At 41.9% G+C, this 26,323-nt stretch overlaps 1 protein-coding gene across 1 annotated transcript; it reads right to left on the reverse strand.

The window, feature by feature from the left end:
- Nucleotides 1-1,181: 1,181 nt before the first annotated feature.
- fgf22 (fibroblast growth factor 22) lies at nt 1,182-26,323 on the reverse strand. Its single transcript, XM_036522663.1, has 3 exons — nt 25,957-26,323; nt 2,456-2,559; nt 1,182-1,376 (listed from the first exon to the last, which is right to left on the reverse strand). The coding sequence occupies exons 1-3, from the start codon at nt 26,321-26,323 to the stop codon at nt 1,182-1,184; spliced, it is 666 nt and encodes a 221-aa protein (XP_036378556.1).

Below are 26,323 nucleotides of genomic sequence, written 5' to 3' on the forward strand. Positions count from 1 at the left end.
TATTTGCACCAGCTGTTTGAAAATGTTAGTGAGACACAATAAGAGAGAAGATATGAAACAACCAGTTACAAAGAAAACTGAATAGATAGTGTCCGCCCTGGAGCTGTTGTAAAGAGTCCAAAAGACCAGGGTACAGAGGATGCCTCAGATGGGTGGCCATTTGCATGGATGGTCCCTGGTTCCAGCATAATCTGTGTCAATATAAACTGTGTAAGCTAGGCCATGTAAAGACTGACCACCAAGCCAGCAGTCCAGGAGTCTACGTGGATGCAGAGAACAGACGACAGCTGCTTACTCATGTTCAGCGCTCACAGTATTGAGTGTCCATTTCAGACGATGCCTGCAAGCAGGGCTCTTCACTGCTCTGACTGTGTCCATAACCAGTGGAGGCATTCGAAACACTGACGGGTGCCTCTCCGTTCTATGACAGGACCGTGTCAATCCAAGCTTTCACAGAAAAACAAGTAAAATAAAATGAAATAACTCTTGTCTAGAGATCCAACAGGTGCATCAAACAGCCACTGGTTTAGCTCTTGAGTTTCCTCTGACTGGCCGTGTATGCTGCAGGGGCTGTCCAATCCCTTTCATGTTTTAAAGCTGCCTATCATTTTGGAGGATCTAGAAGGTATAAGCCCTTTTTGGAGTCTTGTGCAAAATCCTAGTGTTCCTCTCTTCTCGATTCCCACAAACTCTCTGTCTAAATGAATGTCCTGATCAGGTTACACCTACATTGTCAGTCATATTCTAATTTGTTTATTTAAGGCCAATTAAAAGAAAGCGTTGTCTCCTGGAGCGAAAAAATAATGATGATGATAACAGCAACAATGTTCATGCCCTTTAAAGAGAGTGATGCTCTTCAAACATCCCTTTATGCTGCCTCAAGTTATTCCAATCAAAAAAGAGCATTATCCATTTATTGTTATCTTTCAGTTTAGTTTCACCATCTATAGCCACAACAGACATACTGTATTTACACAACATTAGCAGCTTTTCTTTTGGACCTTAAGCTAAGAAGAGAGAACAAAATAACTTAAAGTATAGTGCTCCCCAGCTCCCAAAAATAAGTAATGTATAAAACCCCAACAAATGTACACATGTATGGAGGAGGGTTGGTAATAATAATAATAATAATAATAATAATAATATGAATGAGCACTGGGAGCGATTGAGTTGATGTCCCGCTATGAGGGCAGCATGGGCAGGAAATGGGTGGATGGGTGCCTCCGTCGTGCTTTATGGCCTCTCCGTGGCTTCCCCCTGCCATTCAGAGAGACAAACATCTGCCTTCCGCCGTGTTTCCAGCGCAGCGAGGCGTACGTGTTGTACCCATTCTCCTCTATCCGCTCCTTGAACTTGCAGCTAGGGCTGTATTTCACCTGGACCCAAGGGAATTAGAGATGGACAGTTAGACTATGGGTATCAGCACAGTGTGTATAGAAGGGTCTTGAAAACACAGAATCACACATTTTGTTTGGAAAAAAAAACAACATTTATAGAAAAATATATTGTGGCCATTTGTTGTGAATTATGAATCAGCATGTATCAGCAGCCATTAGTCCCTCACTTGTTTTGTCCTCATCCTTAATCTGTGCAATGTCAACAAGTTAAGTCAGAAAACAGAGCTTTCTTCACTCTGTCATGGATGGCTGCAGCTCCAATAAGGCAGGAGGAATAACTCAAGGCAAGACACTTCAGTGACAAGAGAGAAACACAAACTTGAAGGTCTAGTTCAGCCACCACCCCCCCCACCCCCCCCCCCCCCCAAGCCCTATCGCAGAGCAATTGGAGGACCCTCACTGCGATAGGATCAGCCCAGTGCGACTGTTGTGATTAGCCGTCATTAACGTGCGATTCAAACGGAATGTAACAAGTCATTTTTAATGCATCCTTCATCTCCAGATTGTCTTGTTTACTCTACAGCATGGAAAAGAAACCGTCTGTGACTCCTCTTATCACAGCTGGGAGACTGATTGCCAGGCAGAGATTTCTCTCAGAGTTGTAAAACACCCAGACACCAGGCCAGGGGCAAGCTTATTATACACCAGGGAGAGCTGTGTGCACGACAACTGTTAGAAGGCACGCAATGGCTTCCCAAGATCTTGTGTGCTCTTCTGTAACCATACTGTGGTCTTCACAATAATCTTCTGAGAGAGAGGGGGCCCCTTGGTACCCTCACATAACTCATAAGCATGGTTTTGTGTCTGTTAGCAGTAGCATGATGCACAAAAACACAGAAATCTCTAACATTTACATTTACATTGTCCTCACGAGAACAGGCCATTCAACCAATCTTAGCTCGTTCTTTTGCATAAATTTACTTGACAATGATTGGGAAAATCGCTGGCTATAATTCCCTCATCACCGGATCATGACGAGCGAAATGTTATGGGTGAAAATGAGCACGACCTCTCTGTTAGTCGGATAGAATAACGTATGGTTCACCAGGTGTACGTACCGATCCAAAAAGCGTGCCTTTTTTGGACATGGCTAGGTACAGCCCAGTGCTGACAGATTTGATGGCGACAACTCCCACGCTGACAGATCGGATTTCCATTAGGCCTGAAAAAGAGGGAGGGGGAATCTCAGTTAGAGGAGGGGTGTTTCCCCATCAAAAGCCACTCTATCATTACAGATTAGGAAACCAGGCATCCATATGCTCTGGGGATCTTTTTTTTCCCCAAGACAAAAGAAAAACAGGATATGCGCAATGGCCCATTTAGATAATTTGCTTTTAAAGAAACCAGAACAGGCTCGAAAGCTGAACAGTGGGAGATGGTGAAATAAGAGGACAGATGCCAAGACATAAAACTCTTCATCCTGATAATGCATTCAGTGTATGCAATGTCAGATGTATGCTATGTGGCAATTTCTGTAAACTGTGAATTTTTTATAATCCTTTTTTCAGGAAACTAATTTTCCAGTAGGATGTGGATAGGGAATTCTTTCCTAATCACCCTTCCTTTTGTAGTAATGTCACTGCTTTTTATAATGAAATTATATTTAGCTCTTTTGCAAAGGTTCAGAGCCACACAAATATTTGGTAAAACTCACCGAAGCGTGACCATCCCTGCTTTTCTGTATCTCTACCATCTAAGTAGGCTGCATTATGCAGTGCAGAGGGTGTTATGGCATTCCAGACTGCGCAAGGTAGCCTTCAATAAAAAGTAATCGCTCCAGACCTGACAGTCCGCCCAAATGATGCCCAGGTCTGTTTACCGTCAGACACAAAACAGCGTCTGATAGCCATTTTAATACCTTCTTACCCTCTTTGTCCATGAAAGAGCTGGCATTGCTGTGGGTTAATTGTTTCCTGTAGGTACTGATTGCAAACAAGTCGCATGAGGTTGGATCTTGATCTGGTTTTAGTCCACAAAAAGCCTGGTCTCATTGTCCTGACAATAGACAAAAATGTTTTTGAGATGACCTGGAGTTTGTACCTCAGGGGCCTGAATAGGAGCGTAATTTCTGGATAGGCGGCTCCCTTAAATGACTTCTCTCAACTTTATTTGTAGAGTTGCGTCTTCAAAGGCATCCCAGTGCAGCTATCTGATGTTCAGTCACATCCTTAACTATGACCATGGAAACCGATTTTGAAGGAAAAACATTTTGGGAAACATATTTCTTCACTGGTAACCTTTCACATTTCTGAAAAAGGAAGGCTAACAAATGGGGTGTTGCCCTTGGACAGAGACCATAAACACAATAACACATTGAGGTGTTGAATGAGACATGGTCACAGTGCCAGTAGGAAATGAAGTGGGAGTCTAAAACACAAGAACCACCCAGGCCAGCAGCCCAGCACATCTCATGCAGAGCCACATGCGCTGGGGGTGGTGGCAAGTGGATTTCTCAGTCGGCGCGCTGGTGAAATCTGCTTAGCGGTGAAAAAATAAACGCACGCTCCAGGGGTTGAGCAGGTGCAACTCTCCCTGTGTTTTCATCTTTCCCCACATTTATTTATTTGAACTGGGACTCCGTTTCAGAAGAAGAAAAATACAAGCAAACTAAATGTGGCGCGGAGGGTGAGTTAATGTTTTGGACGATGTGTCGATTTCAGTGTGGAAAAGCCACTGAGCAGATACAGTGCCTTGCCGTCAAAGGGGGAGATTAAACAGCAAAATCAGTGAGAGACTCAGATAGACATCTGCCTCCGCTAGAGATTTTGGAGAGTGAATGAGGGCTTCTTTCGTGACACGCCACATGGGTGTGCCATTTTGATCAGGACACTGATTTAAAAGTCCCCTATCAAAACAAAGTGGCCTGCAGGTAATCCTGCAGATCTAAGAAAGTCATTTCTCCCTTCCACCTCATGTCCTGACATCCCTGATCCCAACTGCCACCAGACAGTGTTGAGGGCATCCCAGTAGAGCGGGGAGCACTGAACTGCCAACAGCTTTGCCCATGCTTGCTGCGTAACGTCATCTTCTTTAGAGGAAGAAAGAAGCTAAATTAAAACGGGGCCCTGTTGAGTGTTTTTCTTCCCTGACACGCATGGGTACATACAGCCCTCTCAGTGTCCAAGCCACACAGGTATGCCCAAGCTGCATCCACCCCAGCATGCTCTACAAGCTCTGCTGCAGCTTTGATGGCAACATCCTATTTACAAACAGTGTTTACAAACCCTGGGGAATTAGCACCATGAGCGTGCAAGCGGCTCATAAGCAATTAAGATTCCCTCGCCCTCAACAGGAGTTCACTGTGGTTTTATTGGGATTGGTCAAGTCAAATAAAAACCGTTGGTGCCTAAAAGAGCTGTTACCTCTAATTTTCATTCACAGCAGCTTTGAAGTGTGTATGCCGCATGCACAGCCATGTTGAGCTGGACATACCATTGTGTATAATTAATCCAGATATTAATCCAGGTAAGAGGAGCAGAAAGAGCACATCACACTCGGTTTTCTTACTTTCAGCAACAGCCAAAGTCTTGGTTTTATAGTAAAAATTGAAAAAGAAAAAGAAACACTTAAATGACTTAGTAATTCCAATGTTAGGACAAAGTGAACTGCACTTATATTTAAACTAGGCTTCGATGCACCTAAGCATCATTCAAAAGCCGACTGAAGAACTTCACATATATGCTGTATAGAAGACATGAGTGATTCATTGAAGATATTTTGTGATCCACTGATCCACTGGTCAAGAGCAGTGGAGTTCAGTCATTGAACCATCCCTCAGTCATACCTTTCTTTCGCTATCTTTTCCATTCACCACACTTATGGCTATGAAACTTAAAGAAATGTTTTTATATAAATGATTTTATATTCTTCAGGAAAAATCGCTCCAGTGCTAGATTCTTGACCAAACATCTATAAAAGCAAGTTACAACAATTTAAATCTCTTTAAATTTAAATCTCTTTGAAAATTCACCCCATTGTGCGAGATAATTATATAATAAAATGTTTTTAGGTATTTAAGTAATTTTCTAGATGGCTATCTGACCTTTACACGCTGAAACCCCTAGATCACATGTCACTGGCAGAAGCACTTTGGGCTGACCTTGTTGTTTATATCTGAACTACATTACTGACCAATTATAAGTTACCACTATAGATAGGTCACTATTCAATATACCAACAACATGATTCTCCCTACTACTGAGTAATACATTTATGGAAGTGTGCCTTTTTTCCAACACAAACAAAAATGTGCATGAAAGGGAAAAAAAGCCAAATTGAAGAGTTCCATTCTAAATGGAAATGGTCCATGATACACCCATCCTGCCCACAATTTACAATGTGTTTTCTACTCTTTCAAGCAGCACTTGTTCAGCTGCATCAGCACATTCAATAGAGATTAAAATGTAATTTATATTTATAATTTGTAATGTTTAATTCAAATATTCCATACAATCATAAAGTTCCAGAATTCAGTTAATCTTGTAGATGCAAAAGGGAGTAACTGTGAGAAAACATCACAGAATTACAATATTTTTATTTGTTTGTGTATGCCCTGCTTTTAAATTCAGTAAGGTAAGAATGAAAATGGGTTTAGCCCCCCTCTCGCCCTTGGCAAAATCTGTTAACCTTTGACATGTTTTGGCCTAAACCGTCCATAAGACGAAGCAGCTATTACAAGCAAATCCTGGTCTATACACGTTTAGTCAAGTGTGGACTGACCATTTTTCTATCCTCTATGGGATTTTTTAAAAAGCATAGAACAAGCCCTTTGCCCAGTCTTTTTTTACTCTTTCTCTTTTCTTTCTTTTTCCTTTTTTGGAAGTGAGCCCATCGTCAGATCATTCAGCCTTTTCTGACCTTGAAAAAAAAGCAAAAAGGAAAGAGAGAAAAAGAGGAGCCTCACAGGGTCCCTTTTGTCAGAATAGTGGTATGGGAAGGAGGGGAGCATGGGGTGTAGGTGGTGGTAATAAGAATGGTGGGGGGGGTCATAAAATTATTTTGCCTCCAACTGCCCTCCTGTCCCTGAAAAGTCTTTGTGACTCACCTGAGAGGTAGGGGAACAACTACAGAGCAGAAGGAGACAAGATCTTATTAATGACTGAATGTTTTTGTTTGAGGGGAAAAAAAGTTCTCCTCCCACCACAATTAAACAAGGAAAAGGGGGAAAAAGAATTGAGTGAAAGACTAAGCAAAGATTCTCTCTCTCTTTTAGCCCCTCTTTAATTTCTTGGGCTGCCCCCTTCGGCAGCCCTCAGTGGCCTGGTACTCTACCAGGAGAAAGCCTGGGAATCTCTCTGCTCCTGCTGGGCTGCTGCTCTTGATTGACATACCTTTTCAATTATTTCACAGTTTGCTTGCCTTTTAAATGGAGAGGGCCCTGTTGTTTTTTTTCTTTGCCCTCCTTTTCAAAACACAAGCTTTTCATGTTGGTTCTTCACTGCTGGGCCTAATGGCTGTGACCAGCACCTTTGATCTGATCTGACCCCCTTAGAGTACTCCAAAGTGAGTGTGTGTGCGTGAGGGTGCGTGTGTGTGTGTGTGTCTGTGTGTGCGTGTGCACGTGTGCATGGTTATGTATGTGTGTGAACGTAGGTGTATGTCTATGCATCAAGGGCGAAAGACAATGCCTGCTCTCTGTCATGACTGCTTTAAACACCTTTAATGATTGCCATTAGACCTTTTTTCATTTCTGTTGAAATGCTTGTGTTTTTTCTTACCTCAGGTTTTTCATGAGCATGTCATACCAAACGCTGCTTCTAAAAATGCACATTTGATTATAATAAAATGTAGAGATTATTTGTTAGGTTGCTGTGCCAAGAGGTAGAAACATAAGCTTTCCCCTTGTAATACTGTCTTCAGTATGTAAAGTATACTGCACTCTCCCACAAACAGAATTATTTTGATTCTCCGGGCAATTTACAAAAAAAAGAATCAATATTCCATTGTGTCCAGTCATACTTGGTTGTGACTTAGTGTCTGTCTTATCAGGAGCAAACTCAACTGGCTAAAAACAGGCAGACAATAGACCCCACTTGGCCTTTTCTTGTCATTTTTATGAGTGTCTAATGCTTTTTAGACCTCTCTAGACACCCCCCTCCCCTTTTTGTTCAGAGCAAGGAGGGTAATGGGGGGGAACAGAGGGAGAGAAAGGGAAGCTTAACTTCACGCCAGTAGCTTCTACCTTGTTGGTCTCTGATGTTTGAAAGGGCAGCAAAGAGAGGCTCTCTCACTCTGTCTCTTTCCCTCTTAGTGAGTTTTGCTCCCTCCCATCTCAAAGTGCACTTTAAACATACCTGTCATATTATTATTTTCACCAAGGCAAAAGCTTTTTTTCTTCACATTTCTTTGGTTATGCAAATATAACCATTTACAATGTGTTTGCCATACAGTTTGGGAGCTGAAGTTAATGTACGTCAAGACGTTTCTTACTGATTCAACATACCTCAGGCTGGATTTTGACTTTTTATCCCGTCCTCATCCTACATGGTTTCAATGAATCAGGTTACAGCGATGAGATCCTCTTTTCCAACAGCAGTAAGCAGTCAACAGAAAGGAGCTAAGGTGGTTTCTCATAAACATTTAATCAAAGTTATTTATCATGACACTTAAGATCTGTGTATATATATATATATATATATATGGATACTGTAGATACAGACATTTTTGAATAATTTGCAATTTTATAAATACACTTACCACATGGAAATGTATTAGATATTACTAGGAAGACTGCCAAAGTGCACACTGTAACTTCACCCACTCACCATGCTGAATGTAAGTAATATTGCATAATCTGTCAATGGAATCTTTTTCCATACGTTAATAATTCTATTGCGTTCTATTTAAATAAACTGGATACCCAGTCTCCTTTCAGGTACACTGCAACTGATTCAAAACCTCATAGGTAACACAACACTACATTACACAGCTCACTTTCAGATCATAAATCAGTTTCACTGTAATTATTCTGAAAGACGATTGACAGCCATTTACACAGCATAGCAAACTTCACTTAATGGCAAACTTGAAAAATTGCCTATGATGGAATTCTTATTGAATGGCACTGGCCGTCGCTTGACGGCTTTTACTGCCTAACAGAACTGCCTAGTAGTTTTTATTGATAAGCAGCTGATTGATGTGGAATGTTTTTACATATTGGCTGTATTAGTGGGATTTACGGGAAGCTAGATAATTCTATCACAGGCATGTGATACTGCCTCTGTGATTACTGTTTTTAATGATTGGCCATAAGTAACCTAATATTCCATTAACTTCTAGTCTGACAGTGTTAAGGGATCACTTACAGGGCATACAAGAGACTGCCAGGAGACTAACCTTCAAATATTACATTGTAATTGAACTAATGTAAGCCTGGACGCAGTTGTAGAGAATATGGTAGTATTGTGAAACACAGCTTTTGCCCTATATATGTATGTATATGTATAGATGCATAAAATATCACCCATGTTTGGTTTCATGTCATATTTTGCCAGACCTGCCTTCACAGCTAAAACCAAAATACACCTATGGTTTATTTTTGTCTTGAGCCTGCTTGAATCAACTAAAGGAGTGTAACGGAGAATTCGTGGAGGGCCATTGGTTCAGGCTGATTTCATGCTGGTTTGTGTATAACTGCCCTATTAGATGATGTAAAGAAGATAAAGACAGACACCTCTCTGTTTGGTCCACACACATGCAGGCCCGTTAGAGGGCCACACGGCTTGTTTGGGTTTGTTTGATGCCGGCCACGGCCACATGTCCTTTCCATTATCGCATGTCTGCAAGGGAGGTCAGGGCCCCGACAGGAAGAGCAGGGGTCAGATTGAATCTCAGTTAACATCTGCGGGAACCTAAGTATGTATACTAGCTGACACTGCAGGAGTGGGAGCAGGGGGCAGAAGGACCCTTTCCAACCATACCAATAAAAGACTACCAAAGGGAAAATAGAAAATGCCGACAATTGTCATCCTCGAAAGCAAAAAACCAGACTAAGCAAGATTAGTAAGAAATACAGGCAAACCACCAAAAAGGAAGTATAGCGTGCTGTTAAAGCTGAAGTGGTTATTATCTCAAACCAGACATGGATGTGGAGGCTACTGAGTGAGATGGGAGATGTTGCAGAGAGCGTCAAATAGATGTGAATTCAAAAGAAAGTGCTGTTGAAAGCATTTGATTCTGTAAGATGAATGGCAGTCAGTTCCTTAGGGATCAGTAGCAGTTTTATATTGCTGTTTTAATGAAAAATGCTCCTGTCAAGGCTGTATGCCAATTACGTGTTTGCCACACGTACGGTCTGATGCCCTCACCTGCCTGCTGGAGTGACTGGAGCTGGACAGCAGTATAAAATTTACAATCTCTTTAACAGGCTTGTGACCACCACCCCGTGCGTTCCAGAGAGATCCAGGCCAGACACAGCTGTGGGGCCCAGCGCTGAGCCTTGTGTCTCCGGACATGCATCATGCATATTAAGTCTCAGAGGGCACTGATGATTTATTTCTCCCACCCAAAAAGCTATGAGACATGTCTCCGCCGAGCTGCACCCACAAGAAAAAAAGGAGTGCAGCCCCTCTATTCAATGTCTGTCCTAGCACGAGGGGTGTTTTTTGTTCCTCTTCTTTACATGGCCTGAATTTGACAGACAAGTAGAAGCAGCAGACCCAGACCTCTGTAAAGCCCCTTGCTTTTTGGGCAATCTCTGTCACATAAAACTCTATGCAACATATTGCTTTTTCTCATATCTGTAAGTGACTGCTAAATGAGGAGTGGACCTATTTGGTCATGGGTCTATTCTGCTAATGAACAATTCCTCGAATGATGTCAGACTGGGGTTTCCATGCTTTTTGGCCTAAAGAGGTACTTACGAATAATAAAGACACTCATGCTTAATTTAGTGCTGTCATCCATACACAGAAATGGCCATTCTTCATTGTAATTGATGTTATTATTATTAAAAAGCATGGACATTTTTTTTTAATTTGAGCCCTGACAGAAGAAATACAGCTGCAAGACAAAACTATGCACACACTTAAATGGATTCAGCTATGAGTATGTATGTAGTGCAGCAGACGTACCTAATCGTGCAAAGACAGGTGCAGACATTTGTGCACCCAGGCTGTATTCGTTATCCAAAATGGCAGTCAAGCTTTACCGTGAAGAAGTAGGACAGAGGAAGAGCATTCCGGATGTGCCTCTGTCCGCCGGGGCTCTTGTGTGTGGCCCAGCCCGATGGCGAACAAGACTGATGAACAGAAGGGACAAGAAGAAAAGAGCTGGCAGGGCTGCGTCCTTCCCTGCCCAGATTCCTCCTGTTGTTCCCACATTCCTGTCTCTCTCCTGGGGAATGAGAGCAGTGATGGGACTGATAACATTATCTATTAACCTCTCAGTCCGTCTGTCAGAGCTCCCCACCTCACTTTACTTTGAGAAATGCACTGCATGAGAACCAGCTAAGCAACTGTCAGGCATTCTGTGCTTACAGGGGTGCAAACATGTAGCTGCCCAAGATACTAGCTGCTGATGGGTGATTTAAAATTCATGAAAATCCATCAAGACCACAAAGGCCACAAACAATAGGTTCAGAGCAATGATAACTGCCCCCACCCCCATATTTCCTGACTCCCCCCCACTTTGTGACTCATTGGCAAAGAGCAGTTGCTCAACAACATCTTTCCCCTTGATCCCATCCAACAGCATGAAGCTTGGCATATTCCATTACAGAGCACATAGCTAAGTGAGCTCCATTAGGTTATGCTCATTCTTAAACAGCCCTCTCTAGTGGGGAACACCTGTTGTACTGAACATGGAATGTTGCTCCACTCACGTCGTGAAAGCTTCTTTCCTTTCCTTGTGTTTTTCCAGCTCTGTTGGCTGCATGGCGAGCTCTGATTTGAGAGACCCGGTGTGGTCTCAGTGTTAAGAAAAGTGAGAATGTCATTGACCCACAGGCGCTGACGGAATGAGTACAAGTCTTCCAATGAATAAATGTACAAATGCCTCCACATTTTTGGACTTGTTACTTTGCAGTCAACTTGAATGCTATCACAAAGTCGTTATTCTGTTCGTAACAGTCAACCTCTCTTCTTCAAAAGAGCACCTCTGCAAAGACGTCCAGTGAAAAAAGATTATGTTCTAGAACCTATTGTACATCACTTCAATTAGTCCTTCACCCAGTATTTTCTGACCAAAGCCCTGGGGTAACACCATCAACACTGTTTTTCGTGTTTTTCAAGCACTCCATTAATTATATTTCATTGAGCTGTTCATTGAAAACATTGAAAACTCACCAGCACTGTCTAACAATTAGGTGCTGTTTGTTTTTTCTTACAGTTAAGGGTGGTTGGTGGTTGTCCTAACAGAAGGCTGTGAGTAAAGATGTTTCTGCGTATTTGCATTACTGTAATTCTGTCACAGAATTAATACCACAGAATGTAGAATAATTAATCAAACAATTTACTATTTATGGTTAACATAGACAGGTACTCCATATTTGTTTTAGGGTCAGATATTCACAAAAGATATATATTTTGAGTAGACTACTTTATCTTTTTGCAAGCAAAAACACGCTTCCAACAGCACTTCTCTTTAACATCAAATTGACAGTAGATTAAAGTACCTTAATTCAGAGCCAGAGGGAAAAGCAGCATATGCGGTGTGCCCTTACAACCAGGACTGGGAAATGATGCTACAGACACACACTAAAGCTAAAATAACTCATTTAAACCCACAAGGAGAGATCAACATTAACGCCATATGAATGTGGCTCCTTTGGTAAGCCCCACAGCAAGACTGGAAGTATTTATCATGCTCCTCGGATTAATTTTCTAAAATGCTGTCCAATAATGTATCCAGGCTGGGAGGACTCAGGAGGACCTATATGTTAAGCACGTGGAGTGTGAGTGCACACATATGGTTAGAACAGGGAAATTTGCTTTCTGCAGATACACCAGTGATAATTTTGTCAAATAGTGGAAATTATCACTGAATCCTTTTTGAAAAATAGAACCCTGTTTAAGTTCAACCTTGCCCGTAGTCTTCCATAAAGTTCCATTTATGGAGCGTTTTATATTTGTGGTGATTTAAACATCATCTTTCACAGAAACACCTTTTTCGTGTGTCATAGTCAGTAAAGTTTAATAGCTTTGCAGAGTATTGCCCTTTCAATATTTATAAATCTTCTCAGGTCATAATTCAAACCACCTGTCTTCCAGTCTAACTCTTTCAGATATACATGTGATGTTTTCCTTTTTGTACGTTTTTCATTGATTTTAATTGCAGTTGACACTTACATTAATTGATGTATTCATATATTGCCATTAAGAATGGCTGAATATTTCCATTACATGAATTAATGAAAGAAAAACTGTGAGGTTCCAAATAAACCCAGGGGTTCTAAAATAAAAAAATCCATATTTTGGAATGAATATATAAGTAAAGTAATTTAGCATTAAGTGTATACGTTTTAGGTATTGCGTCAGTAATAGTAACAGCAATACCCTAACAGTTGGACAGCGTGACGTTCTTTTATACCCAAACCCACACATTTATATCAAGAGGTCATTTTTTTCCACAGTGGCGCTATTCCCCCAGTCACTGACAAAAGGCGTGCGAATGCTAGTGTAGCAGCTGTAAATGACTCAGTGCAAAGGGTTGAAAACTGACTCTGACATGCAGTCAGCCAATCAGTATGGGTGACATTCTCTCGCACACAATCCAAAGCTGGTACAGTTTCAAGGTCGGCATTCTACCCCATTGCCCATTATGCAGCGTTGAATAAGTGCTCAGGGGGATTAGCCAGGTCCTTCGAAGGCTATTAAAGTAAATTACAGGTATCCCCTTACCTTAGTGGCGTGACAGACCGGGTGAGGACTGCAAAGGCCAAGCTGGAGAGCAGGGGTCAGCTCAGGACGCAGGCAGAAGGCCAGAGGGGGCCTCTGCTCTCTGACTCGCGCTATCTTTGAAGCGGTGTGGCTACGCACTTATGAAAGCTCTGCATGACCCCACCTAAGTGAAGGTATTAAAGCTACAGTGATGATAAGAAAGAGTGCTATAGTTTCATTTTATTAGTGATAACATATAACAGTATTTTTAGAATGAAAAAAATAGGTTTACTCTATTGGCCATACAAAAAAGGCACCTACAGATTTTAAACTGTGAAGGTATATATGAGCTCACATCCCTGTGATATTAATAAGCCATTGCTTAACAAACTATACCAAACCATGTCCTCTGCCATGCTGTATGTCCTTATCTGGGTAGTGACAGCTAATATGAAAATTTCAACACTGCTAAAAAAGTGAGCCTGTCCTACCAGGCATGCTTTCAGTGTGGGAGTCTATGTAAAGTTTTATCAATCATTAATTTATTTCTGACAAGGCGGTGTTTGCTCATAAGATAGGGACTGCTCAACACTATCAGTTACGTTTGACACTGGCCAGGTTTCTTTGACCATGCAAAACTAGAAACTTATTACAGCTTTAAATGGCCAGATTGTTTCACACTTTCAGCTTTTGTCTTTTGCCCTTGTAGTGTTTTCTTCTTCTTTTAGTTTCTCTTTGATGTTGTGAATTACAGTATGAATATGGGTGTGTTCAGTGTTTTACTTGTTTCTGTGTCAGTGTTTTTTCCTCAGCCGGTCACCATTTTGTGATGTATTTCCATGCCCTGAAAAATTTTGGTATTGTGTGTAACATTTCTGTCTTAGGTTTTTAAATTAAAAACTTCTATTAAAAATATTAGTCAAAGCTCAGCATGGATTATTTCATTGCAAAATAATGTCATGAAAAACACGATATGTTATTTTGCGATGAAATAAGACTTGACTAGTTGTATTTGTTTTGAACTGATTTTGGACTACAGCCATCTTATTTGTCAGACTTCATCATGTCTCACTAGAGATTTATTACTGGGCACATGTGACAAGCCAGATGGATTGCATCTAATGGGGAAAATAGATATAGAAAATAGAAAAAAAAAACCTTAAGACTTTCAACATGAGTCCTTGCATAGCAACCAATACCCCACTGCAACTTTCTGATCTTTCTGATAGTAAAAAGGTTTATTTGAATGCTAAATATTCATACTAATTATTGCCCCACTGTTAGTAGCAATAATTAGCTAAGGTATGTGTTGTCATATCAACTTCATTATTTGTTATGAGTTAGCGTGCATCTAAATAAAAATATCTTTATATCAATTACCATTAGGTAACTGTCATTAACAGCTATTTTCTTTTACAATTGATTTACATACGTCTTTTATGAATGAACTTTTTGTCCATATTATAATATAACCGCAGGTATGACTTGTGTAGATACCGCTGTTGGATATATGTCTTATTATATGCTCTTGTAATTTATCTCCTCATTTTCCTCCTTTTTTGATGATATTGATGGCACTGTATCTCATCTAACACTTGAGTTTCATTAACAGTACTGACAATATGCCTATGGTACTGATGGTGGCCCAAACATGTGGCAAGATTACAATCCTTCCTGTTTTTAGGCATGATAGTTCCTAGTCTTTGTGAAGCTAAGTAAGGAAGCGAAACATTGCTGGAGAGATACTGCCGATAATTCCGCCTGCACAGTCACAGGAAACTGGAAGAATATTCAGACTTCAGGGTGATCCCACATCCTCCAACCTCCGTGCTCTCTCCGCCCTGCAGCCTGCTGGAGATCTGAACCCCCTTCAGTGAGGCACAATCAGGCACTGCTGCGGAAGTGTTTCATTAACCAATTACCGCTTGCAGATAAAGTAGACAGTTCCCACAGTCAAGCTGGAGGGAGGGGTGCGGGGTGAAAGGTCACCCATTACTCCATCCCCACAAATGAGAGATCCGTCTGGCTGATTTACAGACAGTGAGCGGACCAAGAGGGCCAAATGAGACCTTTAGAAAACAGTGCACTGTGGGCATGCGGAACTGGTCCCTATCCACCAGGATTATGATAACATCTCTTTCATCAGAACCCGAAAGCATCGCATTGGAAAACAGCTTTATGTATGGGAGAATGGGTGACGTTCGAACTTTTACCAGGTAAGCTATAAAAGGTCAATTCAGATGACAGATTTCATAGCAAAGATAAATGTTCAAGAAATGAGTAGAACAAGATTGATCACCAAGAACAGGTACCAGGAGGAATGGATCATTAGCAATTAGTAAATTGCTCAAATTAAATTAAGCAGAGCACTTTAGGGGCAGATGACACTACTTGGACACAGTAATTACAAATATAAATTAAGGTGGGCATGGCATCAATCTCAAAGAACTAACAGTAACAGTAATTTACTGCTATTTGGAGACGAGAGCTCCAAGCTTTCTTTGAGCCCATTAAAGTTCCAACATCTTGGGGTAGTTCACAGATCCAGACAATAAGTGAAAACATTTTGAATCCAGTCTTAAAACACTCTCCCTTAGAGATCTCAGGAAGGTGATCTAAAGTTAAAGTTCTAAAGTTACCAAGCAACTATGACAGTAAAACCCATAATGATGTTATGCTAAACACACATGAGCACATATAAAACATGCTGTACATACATAGACTGAACACATACAAACTGAATGTGAAGTATTAATTAGTCGGACAGAGGACAGGCTGAGTATTACCTGTCACCCTACAGTGTACAGTAGATGGGACCTGACTCAGCTGTGAGTGGCCATCTGTACATTTTAAGCAAGGACAGCCATGACCACACCCCTGTGAGTCACAGATGGAGAGCAGGTGGGAGCACATGTGCATGCACATCAAACAGCACACAGACAGCCGTAGTGACAGAATTGCCAAAGAGAGGAAAGGGAAACCAAATTTATCAGACATATACATACACATCACCTTTATGCAGATGCAAATGCTGCTACCTCTGAAACATTGGACATAGAATTTATTAAGCACAAAGTGTGCTGGCAGAGCCCACATTAATGATTACAATAGGTTCTTCTGTTAATTTTTACTACATCTCTGACATACATACAAGTATAATGTATATGTATACTTGTATAATGTATAATGTATACAAGCAAATACGCCAGACTGTAGCAAAAGAGGATATTACTTCTTTACCCAAGACAGACAGAAAATGGCTTAGTTCCAATTGGACATTCTCCTGTCTCTGTTAATGACTTGACCTAAGAAAGATAGTATCAGATAAGGGAGTTGTTTATTCATAATTGAAATGGCAGTGAGCCTTGTCGTGCCATTCAAATTCAGTTGTAAACACAAGAGGTCCATTTGCAAAATAAGCCTTGAGACAGTAATGAAACATCAATCAATCCATTAACCGCCTCTAGCATGGCAAAACCATCAGAGGATGGTTATCTGCAGCTAACAACGCATAGATGTACCAGGAGGTTCTACCGGAGGGGTGAGGGCGGGGTTGGGGGGTCAAAAAGGGTTAACGAAGCGGCGATCTACTCGTCTGTCTGAGCCTGTGTGGCACTGGGGGAGGCCCACAACCTGACCCCAAAAATGGGATTTTCTTTAATCAAGAGGAGAGAGAAAAGTGCCTCCAAATCAAGCATCACATCCGTAATGAGCGAACACTATCAAAGGCTTCACAGATAGTTACAAGCAGATTCGCAGAGTGCTTTGTGACTCACGGCTTCTGCAGTTTCCTGTCCTTTTAGCATCAGGAGACGGGGATTAGAATCTGAGGTCATTCTCGAGCGCCACTAAACTGTGTGGAGTTGCATCTGCAGCTGGTTTGCTGTCCAGACACACTCCTGAGTGAAAACAGAAACCAGAGGAAAACAGGGTCTTGTTTATCATTTCTGCCTTCATCTTTTATTCGCTTATTGGAAAAAACGTGCAACGGTAATTCAGAAATAGCCGCATTCGAATTTAAGCAGATTCCACCAGGTTTAGACACGGAGGTCGCAGCACTGCACCACACAGCCGCAGTGCAATGTGCAATTTGTTGCTGCAAACCACATTATCTCCCCCTGAGTATCGTGAAGTCGTCTAGTTTTTTTTAAAAAAAAGCGCTTTGTCAATCCAATATTTAACAAACCCTAGAAACCCCTCACCTCATAACATCTCAGGGTATAGCAGCAGGGTGTGTGACCATGACAACAGAGGGTGATGCATACTGCCATTCAAAAAACCGTATGAAAATGAAATGGAAAATGGAAATGGTCCGAGGATGGGGTGGAGGGGGGGTCAGAAGAAGAAAGTTCCAGTCTGCACATGTGACATAGAATCACCACTCTGCCCCGCACTCACCCTGTATTTCCATTATTAAAATGAGACTGGCAGACAGGGAGGTGACAGGCGGCTCGGCGGGGAAATCAGGCGGTTGACAAGAGCTGTCACTTGCTTTGCTGGCCAAAGGCACTGACCCCTACACCATCCCCAGCAGGGGAGCAGGGGTGGGCAAAGGGAGGGGGGTGAGGAAAATGACCCAGCGTCTCTCAGCAGTCTGCCTGCAGTCATCCAAACATTGCACATGTCAGCTAGCTCCTATTGCTGCCTCTGTCTCTGTCATCATCAGAGGTTCGTTAACACTTGGGCCTGCAATACTAAACCCACAGAAGTATTCTTTGTGTCGCTGCCTCGCTACGGATGGCTGCAGGGTTACATGGACAGGCTTTCCAAAGGTGACTGCTTCAGAGCAGAATACATGTAAATGGTAATTCGTACAAATACAAGACTGGATTAAATCACTTTTTGTCATATTGCTCATATGGAGCGGATTCAATACTCCTGCTATAGCGGGTTTTCCATATCTCCAGAATTCAAAGTGAATATTTAAGCTGCCATTGCGAAATGATAGCATTAATAGCTGCAGCGCTCACTTTACAGAGCAGAAAGAAAACCCGAAACATACATCATTTATGTGTTCAGTAACTTTACAGTCCGTGGTGGTTCACTGTTTGGTCTGAATACTGGAGATATGGGAGATACAGTATGGAAGAGTCGCTAGAGTGGGATTATTGGATCGCTCTTTTTTAAAATCAGCTTTCAGTGGAATGAACGCAATAACAATTGTACTCCCCGCTGATGCCCCCCCCCCCCTCCCATCTCTGACCACCCTCTCTGTTTTAATGAAGGAAATGGACAGCAGGGCCATATGAATCTGCTAAAAGGTGAGGCCTGGTCTTAATTAGAAATCAGGGTAAGGAAACACATATTTTTCCACTTTACAGCACTCTCTGTGCCCTTGCAAAGGCAGATGCATAAACACCACACACATATGCACTCACACACTCACACACACACACACACACACACACATACACACACACACATACTGTAGACATCAACTACACATACTTAACATCCAGATCAAGCTCATGCAGTAAAATGTCTCACAAAGGGTCCCTAAGGAGGACCATGATGGAGAGTGAGAAATGCTTGTTCTCTTCTTAATGTGTTACACTGGAAAATCAATATGGTAGCATAACTTGGGGATTTTTGGCCAGTGAATAGAGTATACCTCTGTACTACAAGTTGCATATCACAAGATAAATCAGAACACATACCACACCTTTTCTGTAGGTCCCACACTGTGATTGGAGGGTGGAGCACTGCTTTCAGGTCAGAGAGTACTTATTACTATCATCGTTAAGCCATTCAGTTTGTAATCTTGCTATTCACATCCTTTGCTTGAAATATGCCCTGACCATTCATGTAATGAGTCTGACATTATTGCTATGGGTGCATGTGCAGAACCCCCAGCTCCCCCAGTATGTACGCAGCAGAATATATAATATCATGACAATTAGGAGTCCATTCTATAACAATCAGGTCATTATTATTATATTTCCACAATCCGCTATTTCTGGCACACAAATTTCACCATAACAGAATCTTCCAGACATGATCCAACCAGTCACAATAAATCAGAGGTGTGTACATTTACTGTGTCTTAAATGAGTGTTACAGGTAGCAGTCCTTGAACCAGGGATTCCTTCTTCTCCATAACACAAGGTAAATAATTACCCACAGGGTGCTCGGGGCAGCCCCTTGATGAATTATGCTCTGAAATCTTTCCACTACACCTGCCTTAAAACAAGCATGGCAACATGGATGGGTTTCTCTGGCAACTACCCAGTGAGGTCCCCAGATGAGACAGGTCACCAGGAAAGGGTGTGAAGGCCTAGATTCCCCTGAATGTCTTTGCTCGCAAGCGTCACATAGACCAAGCCCTACTTTATAGCTGCTTATCTCTTCCTTATGGCCCAATCTGCTTCTATCTGCTTCTATCTGTTTAAATCTGGCAGATGGGTGAGGGAGCGCTCGCGGGTGTGCCTGAATTTCTTAGTATTGTTTGTCTGCCATATACACATGTCAAGTCAAATGCACAGATTCAGGGGGCCTGAGTGAAAAATTAATATACCGCTGGTACCATGAAAATAATGTCGAATTTGTGCACTTCTTTAGTCAGTAATTTTTTTTTTTTTGAGAGTGATCAGCTCACATGAACACAATAAACATACATTTTTATGATGTTCTTTTTTTCTCAGCCAACTCTAGAATCCTTTTTTCCAAGACACTGTCCAGTTCCACACACTGCAAAATGATATTCACGTGTTACTGAAAAGGTCAATGCAAAAGCCCTTACAGTATAGCAGTCAGCCAAGGGAAAGCATGTCTTCCGCTCTCATTCTGTAACCATGGGGTTGTGTCTGTGTTTCTGGGCTGTGGAGACGGCTGATTTAGGTTGAGAATTGAGTGCCGATGACAGTATTTCCTTTGGCGCATGACTGCAAACTTATATAGAGTTGCATGAGTAAGTCTGAGGTTCCCCACTGATCTAATTAATACTTATTTTACTCCTTTCAGAAAATGTAATAATGGTAATAATAATAGGACCATCGACTTCTTGTTAAGAAAAAAAAAAACCAAAACTCCCTTACCATCTAAAAAGTTACTGCTTGGCTGAAAGAGATTTAAAAAGAATACCTGCTTTCCTAAACATGTTATTGTTCATTTATGAGTGCACTCAATCTTTCCAGCACCAAAGCCTGTCCTCTATCCTCTATAACCCCATACGGAACATGGATTTAAATATAGCTGAAGTGAAATTCAACTAATGTTGATTAAATAATGATTAAATGAAAAGCGGATTCAATCAGGCTTATTCCATTGAAGCTTCTTTAGTGTGCTTCCTGAATGTTTTTTGTTTTGTATAAAGCTCTCTTTTTTGCTTTGTCATTAGCACAACAATGCAAATGTAAATGTTCTTGGTATCGTTTACCAAGCTTTTAATACATGGCTCATTAACGGCTGTGTGCAGTGAACCGCCGGTATATTCCTTTCTGTACCTTTTCAAATGCTCAGGATGGACAAAAATGGGAACAAGCTCTTGGAGCCAAAGTCAGACTCAATAAACCTACTGATGAACCCAGTTAAAAAAAGAAAAAGAAAGGCTCTGGGGCCAGACCCTGGTTGTTAGCTGCTAATTGCTACACTTTTTGCCATTCATGATATCAAACTCTGGTGTTAGAAGCCAGTGAGGTTGGACTAATTAGAGCTCCGCTGCCACACTTTTCCCCCAGCATTCCCAGGGTGTGTGTGGATACGGGTTTTAGTTTTTCTCTCTCTCTCTCCCATTGAATGCCAGGAACAGCTGGCACGAGATCGATTTTCAACGTTTCCCACTAAAGCCGGGGCCGCCGTCATTATTCGGAAGGATTAAAAAGGCAGGACTCGTGGGATTTTCCCCTCCCATTGGCACCCGGTTCCCGGTGAAGCCCCTTTGGGCAGAAACTCCTTGTACGAGGCCTTGCATAAGTTCTAATGAGCAGTGGGAAGGGGTCCAGTTCTCCTGCTTTCCTACCTTTTAAACGTGCTTTGCAGCGCTGAGAGCACCGCGTTTCCTTGCTCTGCTCCTCTCGTCTCGTCTTTAAAGGGCGTATTCCCAAGTTCAGCTCCAAACTGCTTTTACTTCAGCCAGGTGTTTCATTCTTTTGCTTTTCTCTTTATATTTTCATGGGCAAAGATTTCTTTCCTCCCAACTTTGATGTTGAGTCCAGAGAATTAAATTTGCTCCTACCTTCAGAGCTATTGATGAGGCATCTAATTGCTTTTTTTAACCTTCAAAGTGGTCACAGGTGATTTTACATTTAGAAAGCAATCACAGACGTGGAAATAATTCATTATGTTAATGTGAAGAACATAGAATTCTCACTTAACTTCACTCTGAATCATTTGGGTTCCAACTTCTCAGGCTAAAAGGGCATTTCATTTGACATACAGAAAGAAGAAAGAGCACATGAAATATTATGCTGTTAAATCCTACTGCTGTTTCAACATCAAAATGGGCCATAGCAGCAGTGTGGACTTTCATTAAACTCTCAGAGTGTTTAAGGCCACATATCTGCAGGTTTTTACGAATACAGAGATTACTATTATGACACCTCTGTGACAAAACATAGTCATGCATAGGACAAGATGCAAAAGGAAGCAAGCAAGGTTCCAGTGAAGGTACTTGTACAAAAGTATTCAAGTTTACCCTGACGCCAGTCACCCCCACAGCTTTTCCACAGTCTGTTGCCCCCTTTTTTTCCAAATAAACAGAACACAATTTCCCTTGCATGTACTACAGGGGTGGAAGATTTTCTTCCCATGGGCTCCATCCAAACTAAACAAGCACATGAAATCACGGCAAAAAAGTCATACAACTGAAAAAAAGGGAGAAAGAAACTCAGTAAACATGACACAACTGCCTGTAAATACGAGAGAAATTAAAGAAGGAAAAATAAGCCCTGGCACATAACAGAGTGGCAATATTTTAATGCAAATGACTTTTCTGATTATACGTGTCGCATGACCTTATTTCCTTAGGTTGAATGCGGTGTCATTGCCTGGACCCCAGTCAATCTTTTGATGTCCTCAGCCACACACACGCCCATAATTTCAACAGTGTGTCCTTTTCAAGTGAGATGTAAAAATGGCTCATAAGTTGGCAGGCCTGCCAACAATATTTCATGAGGATCTGGGACATGAAAAATCAAAAAGAAAACAACCTTGCCCCAGCATAATCATCCAAAATGGATTTTGAACCGGACCAAAGCTGGCCGAGGGACACCAAACATTTTGTTATGATTTGTCTCATTCCTAATGGCAGTTTCCTTACTCAATAATTGGCCAGCGTAATCCATCATGTGGTGGCGGTTCCAGCGACAGCAGCTGTTGTAGTGCTCCGCTGTGCTTAATTAGCAGGGCGCGACCTACGACCTGGAACAGGATATGATGTGTGTTTATTTTTGAGACGCTATACATTTTGATTTTATTTTTTTTCCCTTTTCAATCGTGGTCCTTGTCTTTGCAAAATGAAATAAAATGGCCAAGAAAATAAAGAAAAACAATTTTGAAAATATAAATAATGCAGAATCACAATTAAATATGCTCAACCAGGCTCACAACACAGATCTTTTGGTATTTTGTGTGAGCTGATTAACAGCTAAATATTTGGTGGTATCTCTCACTGATATTGTGATTGGCTTGTCTGTTTCACATGCAGTACCTAGTGTGCATATCACATGGTTTATTATTTTTGATGATTATCAAAGTGATTTGTTTATCAAATACTTCAAAGAGTTTGGCAAGATAAAGTCTTGCACAGACAATGCCAAGTTTCAGGAATTGATGCCTGAATTGAATGCTCAGAAATAGCGTAGCAGACGAGTCTGCTCTCATCCTTTAATTATCTCTACTCTATATTCACAAAATTATACAATGCACTCCCCTTAAGTATGCTGTCAGGTTGCTGAACAATACTTCAGCAGATCAACCTTTTGCGAGGTGAACCTGACAGTTTCAGTAACAATGTCCTAGTTTTGCCTTACTGTAGAATGAAACTTGTGACAGTTGCATGGCATGATATGCTATAACAGAGATACTGAAAATCAATGACCAGCATAAGGTAGACAATGAAAATATGACCAGTGTATTTGTTGGTTGATTTGACACACAGGAAACTGATATGCGAGTCTCTCTAATTCCTTCTTATCATTCTCTCAAAGCCCACACTCATCCTGTCCTCTGACACTTAACTGCCCCTCCCTCTTAACCCCTCCCCACCTCCTTGTTCCCTGCATCTGAGTCCCAGCCTCTTCCCTCAGCTGTTCCAGACATCGGTCCACTGGGATTGATACAATATTTTCCAACGTCAATTAGCAGAGGGCCGTTGACTAATTTCTACTGTTTTTGCACCTGAGAGGCTGGGAGTATGGGCTGGAAAAAGTGAGTGGGGCAGGGGCTGGGTGCAGCAAGGCTGGTGGGGCAATTCTGTAGTGCCGACAGACCGTAAGGGCTACACAGAGGACAAGGTGGGGCCTTGCACTGGCCAGAGTGGGTGGGTGGGGTACACTCAGAATGAAAATTACATTATCTTTGAGGGGGTGTTCGTGTGTGTGCGTGTGTGTGTGTGTGTATGTTTGTGTGTGAAAGAGATAAGGTGAGTGAAAAAATAGAGAGAGAGAAAGAGAGACTTTTGTCATAAGAATGAGTATGTCTGTGCAGTCAACCACTTCTAGGTGTGTGAAAGTTATCTTCTGGTACATTTTTTGGTGTCATTGTCTATATCTTTGTATGTTGTTGGCATGCTGAAGCACTAGACAAATAGCACTAGCACTAGGGCTCTGTGAGAAGGTATCACATTGGGTCTGTGTGTACATTTGAGGAGCTTAGCTCTGAAAACAACCAAGAGTCAAATAAACAAAATTAAATATGCAGTGACAATCAAAGAAGTGTGCCAGATCTCAGCAACAGCGCTTGAGCACTGACCCAGCAGTGTTGTATCTGTGTCAGCGGATGTGCATTAATAATTAAATACATCTTAACCTCCTACTCCAATCTATTACACAACAACAGTACTGGTGTCAATGAATTCTGGGGCTCAAGAGTTTTTAAAAGCTTAATCACCAATACCTGATACAATGCACTGAGGTCAAACATTAATTATAGTGTCTAAAAAAAGACAACTGCAGTGTACAACCACTAAATCTTCAACGGCAAGCAGGACTTCATAGGGAGATATAGTATAAAATGCTAAAGGAAATGGAAAGAAAAGAGTAGTAGCCGATGTCTTGATGGTTAGCACTTGGGGGCAGGGGTGATCTGTATACTGTCTGCTGGAACAGCTCATTTTCCTATGGTACTAGCATGTACCACTCTGTCTGCAGTTCTGACAAGCCTGTGGAAAAAACACAATTTGAAGGCAGCACTTCTGCTACATTTTATGTCGTTTTGCCTTCAAAAGCATTTCAGCCAGGGCAATATTTATGAGCTCCTCCGCTTTGCCAACTTCTTCCGAAAAGAAAAATAAAAGCATCACATTAAAGTGAGGAATAACAAAGTTGTTTTTTTTTTTTTTCCTTGGCGTCTACAAATGTGTACATTTCCTACCGGTTTTAAAATTTAAAAAGGCCTCATTGTGCTAAAAAGCACAACAGTATAGACCCCAGTGATAATTCAAGTTAGCGCAATTACTTTTGCATCTAAGATCTGAAAAGACTGCTGGTGGTGCGGTCTCTGCAGGTTAATAAACGTTGTTCAGCTGTTAATGCCCCTGCATAGAAGCAGACTGGAGTGCAACAGAAAAATTCACAGTAGCACCTACTGAAATGGAAACAGAGTGACTCAACCTTTCTTCCAATAAAGGCATTAACAGGAAAGCACATCAATTTGAATGAGGGAATAAACAACTCTGAGTGATCCAGTGACTGCCGCAATACTGATTCATGACCAAAGTTGTGTCTGACAAAGTCTGTCTTCAAGAGCATACAGCCAAGTTTAAACCCGCACATATAGGCGCTTTTTTCCTTCGTCAACATTCTTTAAAAACATACACCGCTAGAAGAGCATGCTGTCAAGATCCTGTTGAGAAGTGCAGCAGATGGTAAGAACATTGGTTTGTTGGAGGCATGGGAGCTGCACGATGACAGGCATATTTAAGGTGATTTATCTTCCAGTTATAAACTTTGCATGGGCACCAGCAAAGTTCAATAAATCTCTGACTGCCTACAATAAATTATACTGAACAGATACACACAATGCACCTGCTATGTCAGGATATGACACTCACTAACTCAGTCATTAGGATTGTCAATTGACACATATTTCATACATGTACAAGCCACAATACCATTTGTGTTTAAGCATCACAATTGTCTTTGAAAGCAGCCGTGGCTTTCAAAACAAAAGATTTTTATCTGGAATTTTGAGTATTACAATGTAACAAGAATGTTTTGTGGCAACGTTGCCTGTTACAAATGGAGGACTTCCAACTCAGTTTTGACAAGTTAATCCTCTCTGAAACTTAATCTTTTTCCCGACCCAATTTACGTCGCCAACCAATGCACAATGTCTTTCCTCAGCTCTGCTTTCTTGTAAACAGAGTCCAGGGGTTCCCATGAGGTGGATGAACATGCACTGGGTATTCTACAGCTCACCTAGCAACCCCTCCCCCGCCAAACACAACACATACACCCAAGCAAAAGGCTGATTCAGAGGAAAAGACTCAAATCTATATGACGACAGCAGTAAAAGCAAAGAGATAAGAGACGAGGCCATAAAAAGAAGAAACTCCTCGACACAGAGCACGGAGGGCGTCTACTCACTGTCAGCGTAGTTTTTGCGGCGGGTGCCGTCCACCTTGCCCGTCTTGTCAATGCAGAGGAAGAACTTGTTGGCGGAGTAAAGGCGCCGGAGCCGGACGTCGCCCTCCAGGTGATTGTAACTGCGGGTGTGACGCTCTAGTGTCCAGGAGCAGTTGGTGCCCCCTGCCAGCGCCCGCAGAGGTTCACGCCCGCCGCCTCCTGCCCCCCCCGGCGGGCACCCTCCGAGAGCCGTGCCAGCCACCAGGAGCAGGGTGAAGCATGCCAGGCAGACAGAGGCGGCACTGGGGAGAGGGGGCAGCACGGCGGGGGCAGTGCCAACGGCGAGGTCAGGACGGAGACCAGCGATGGGTGGCATCCATTTGCACAT

This window comes from Megalops cyprinoides, chromosome 2 (assembly GCF_013368585.1).
Source record: "Megalops cyprinoides isolate fMegCyp1 chromosome 2, fMegCyp1.pri, whole genome shotgun sequence".
NCBI classification, from domain to species: domain Eukaryota; kingdom Metazoa; phylum Chordata; class Actinopteri; order Elopiformes; family Megalopidae; genus Megalops; species Megalops cyprinoides.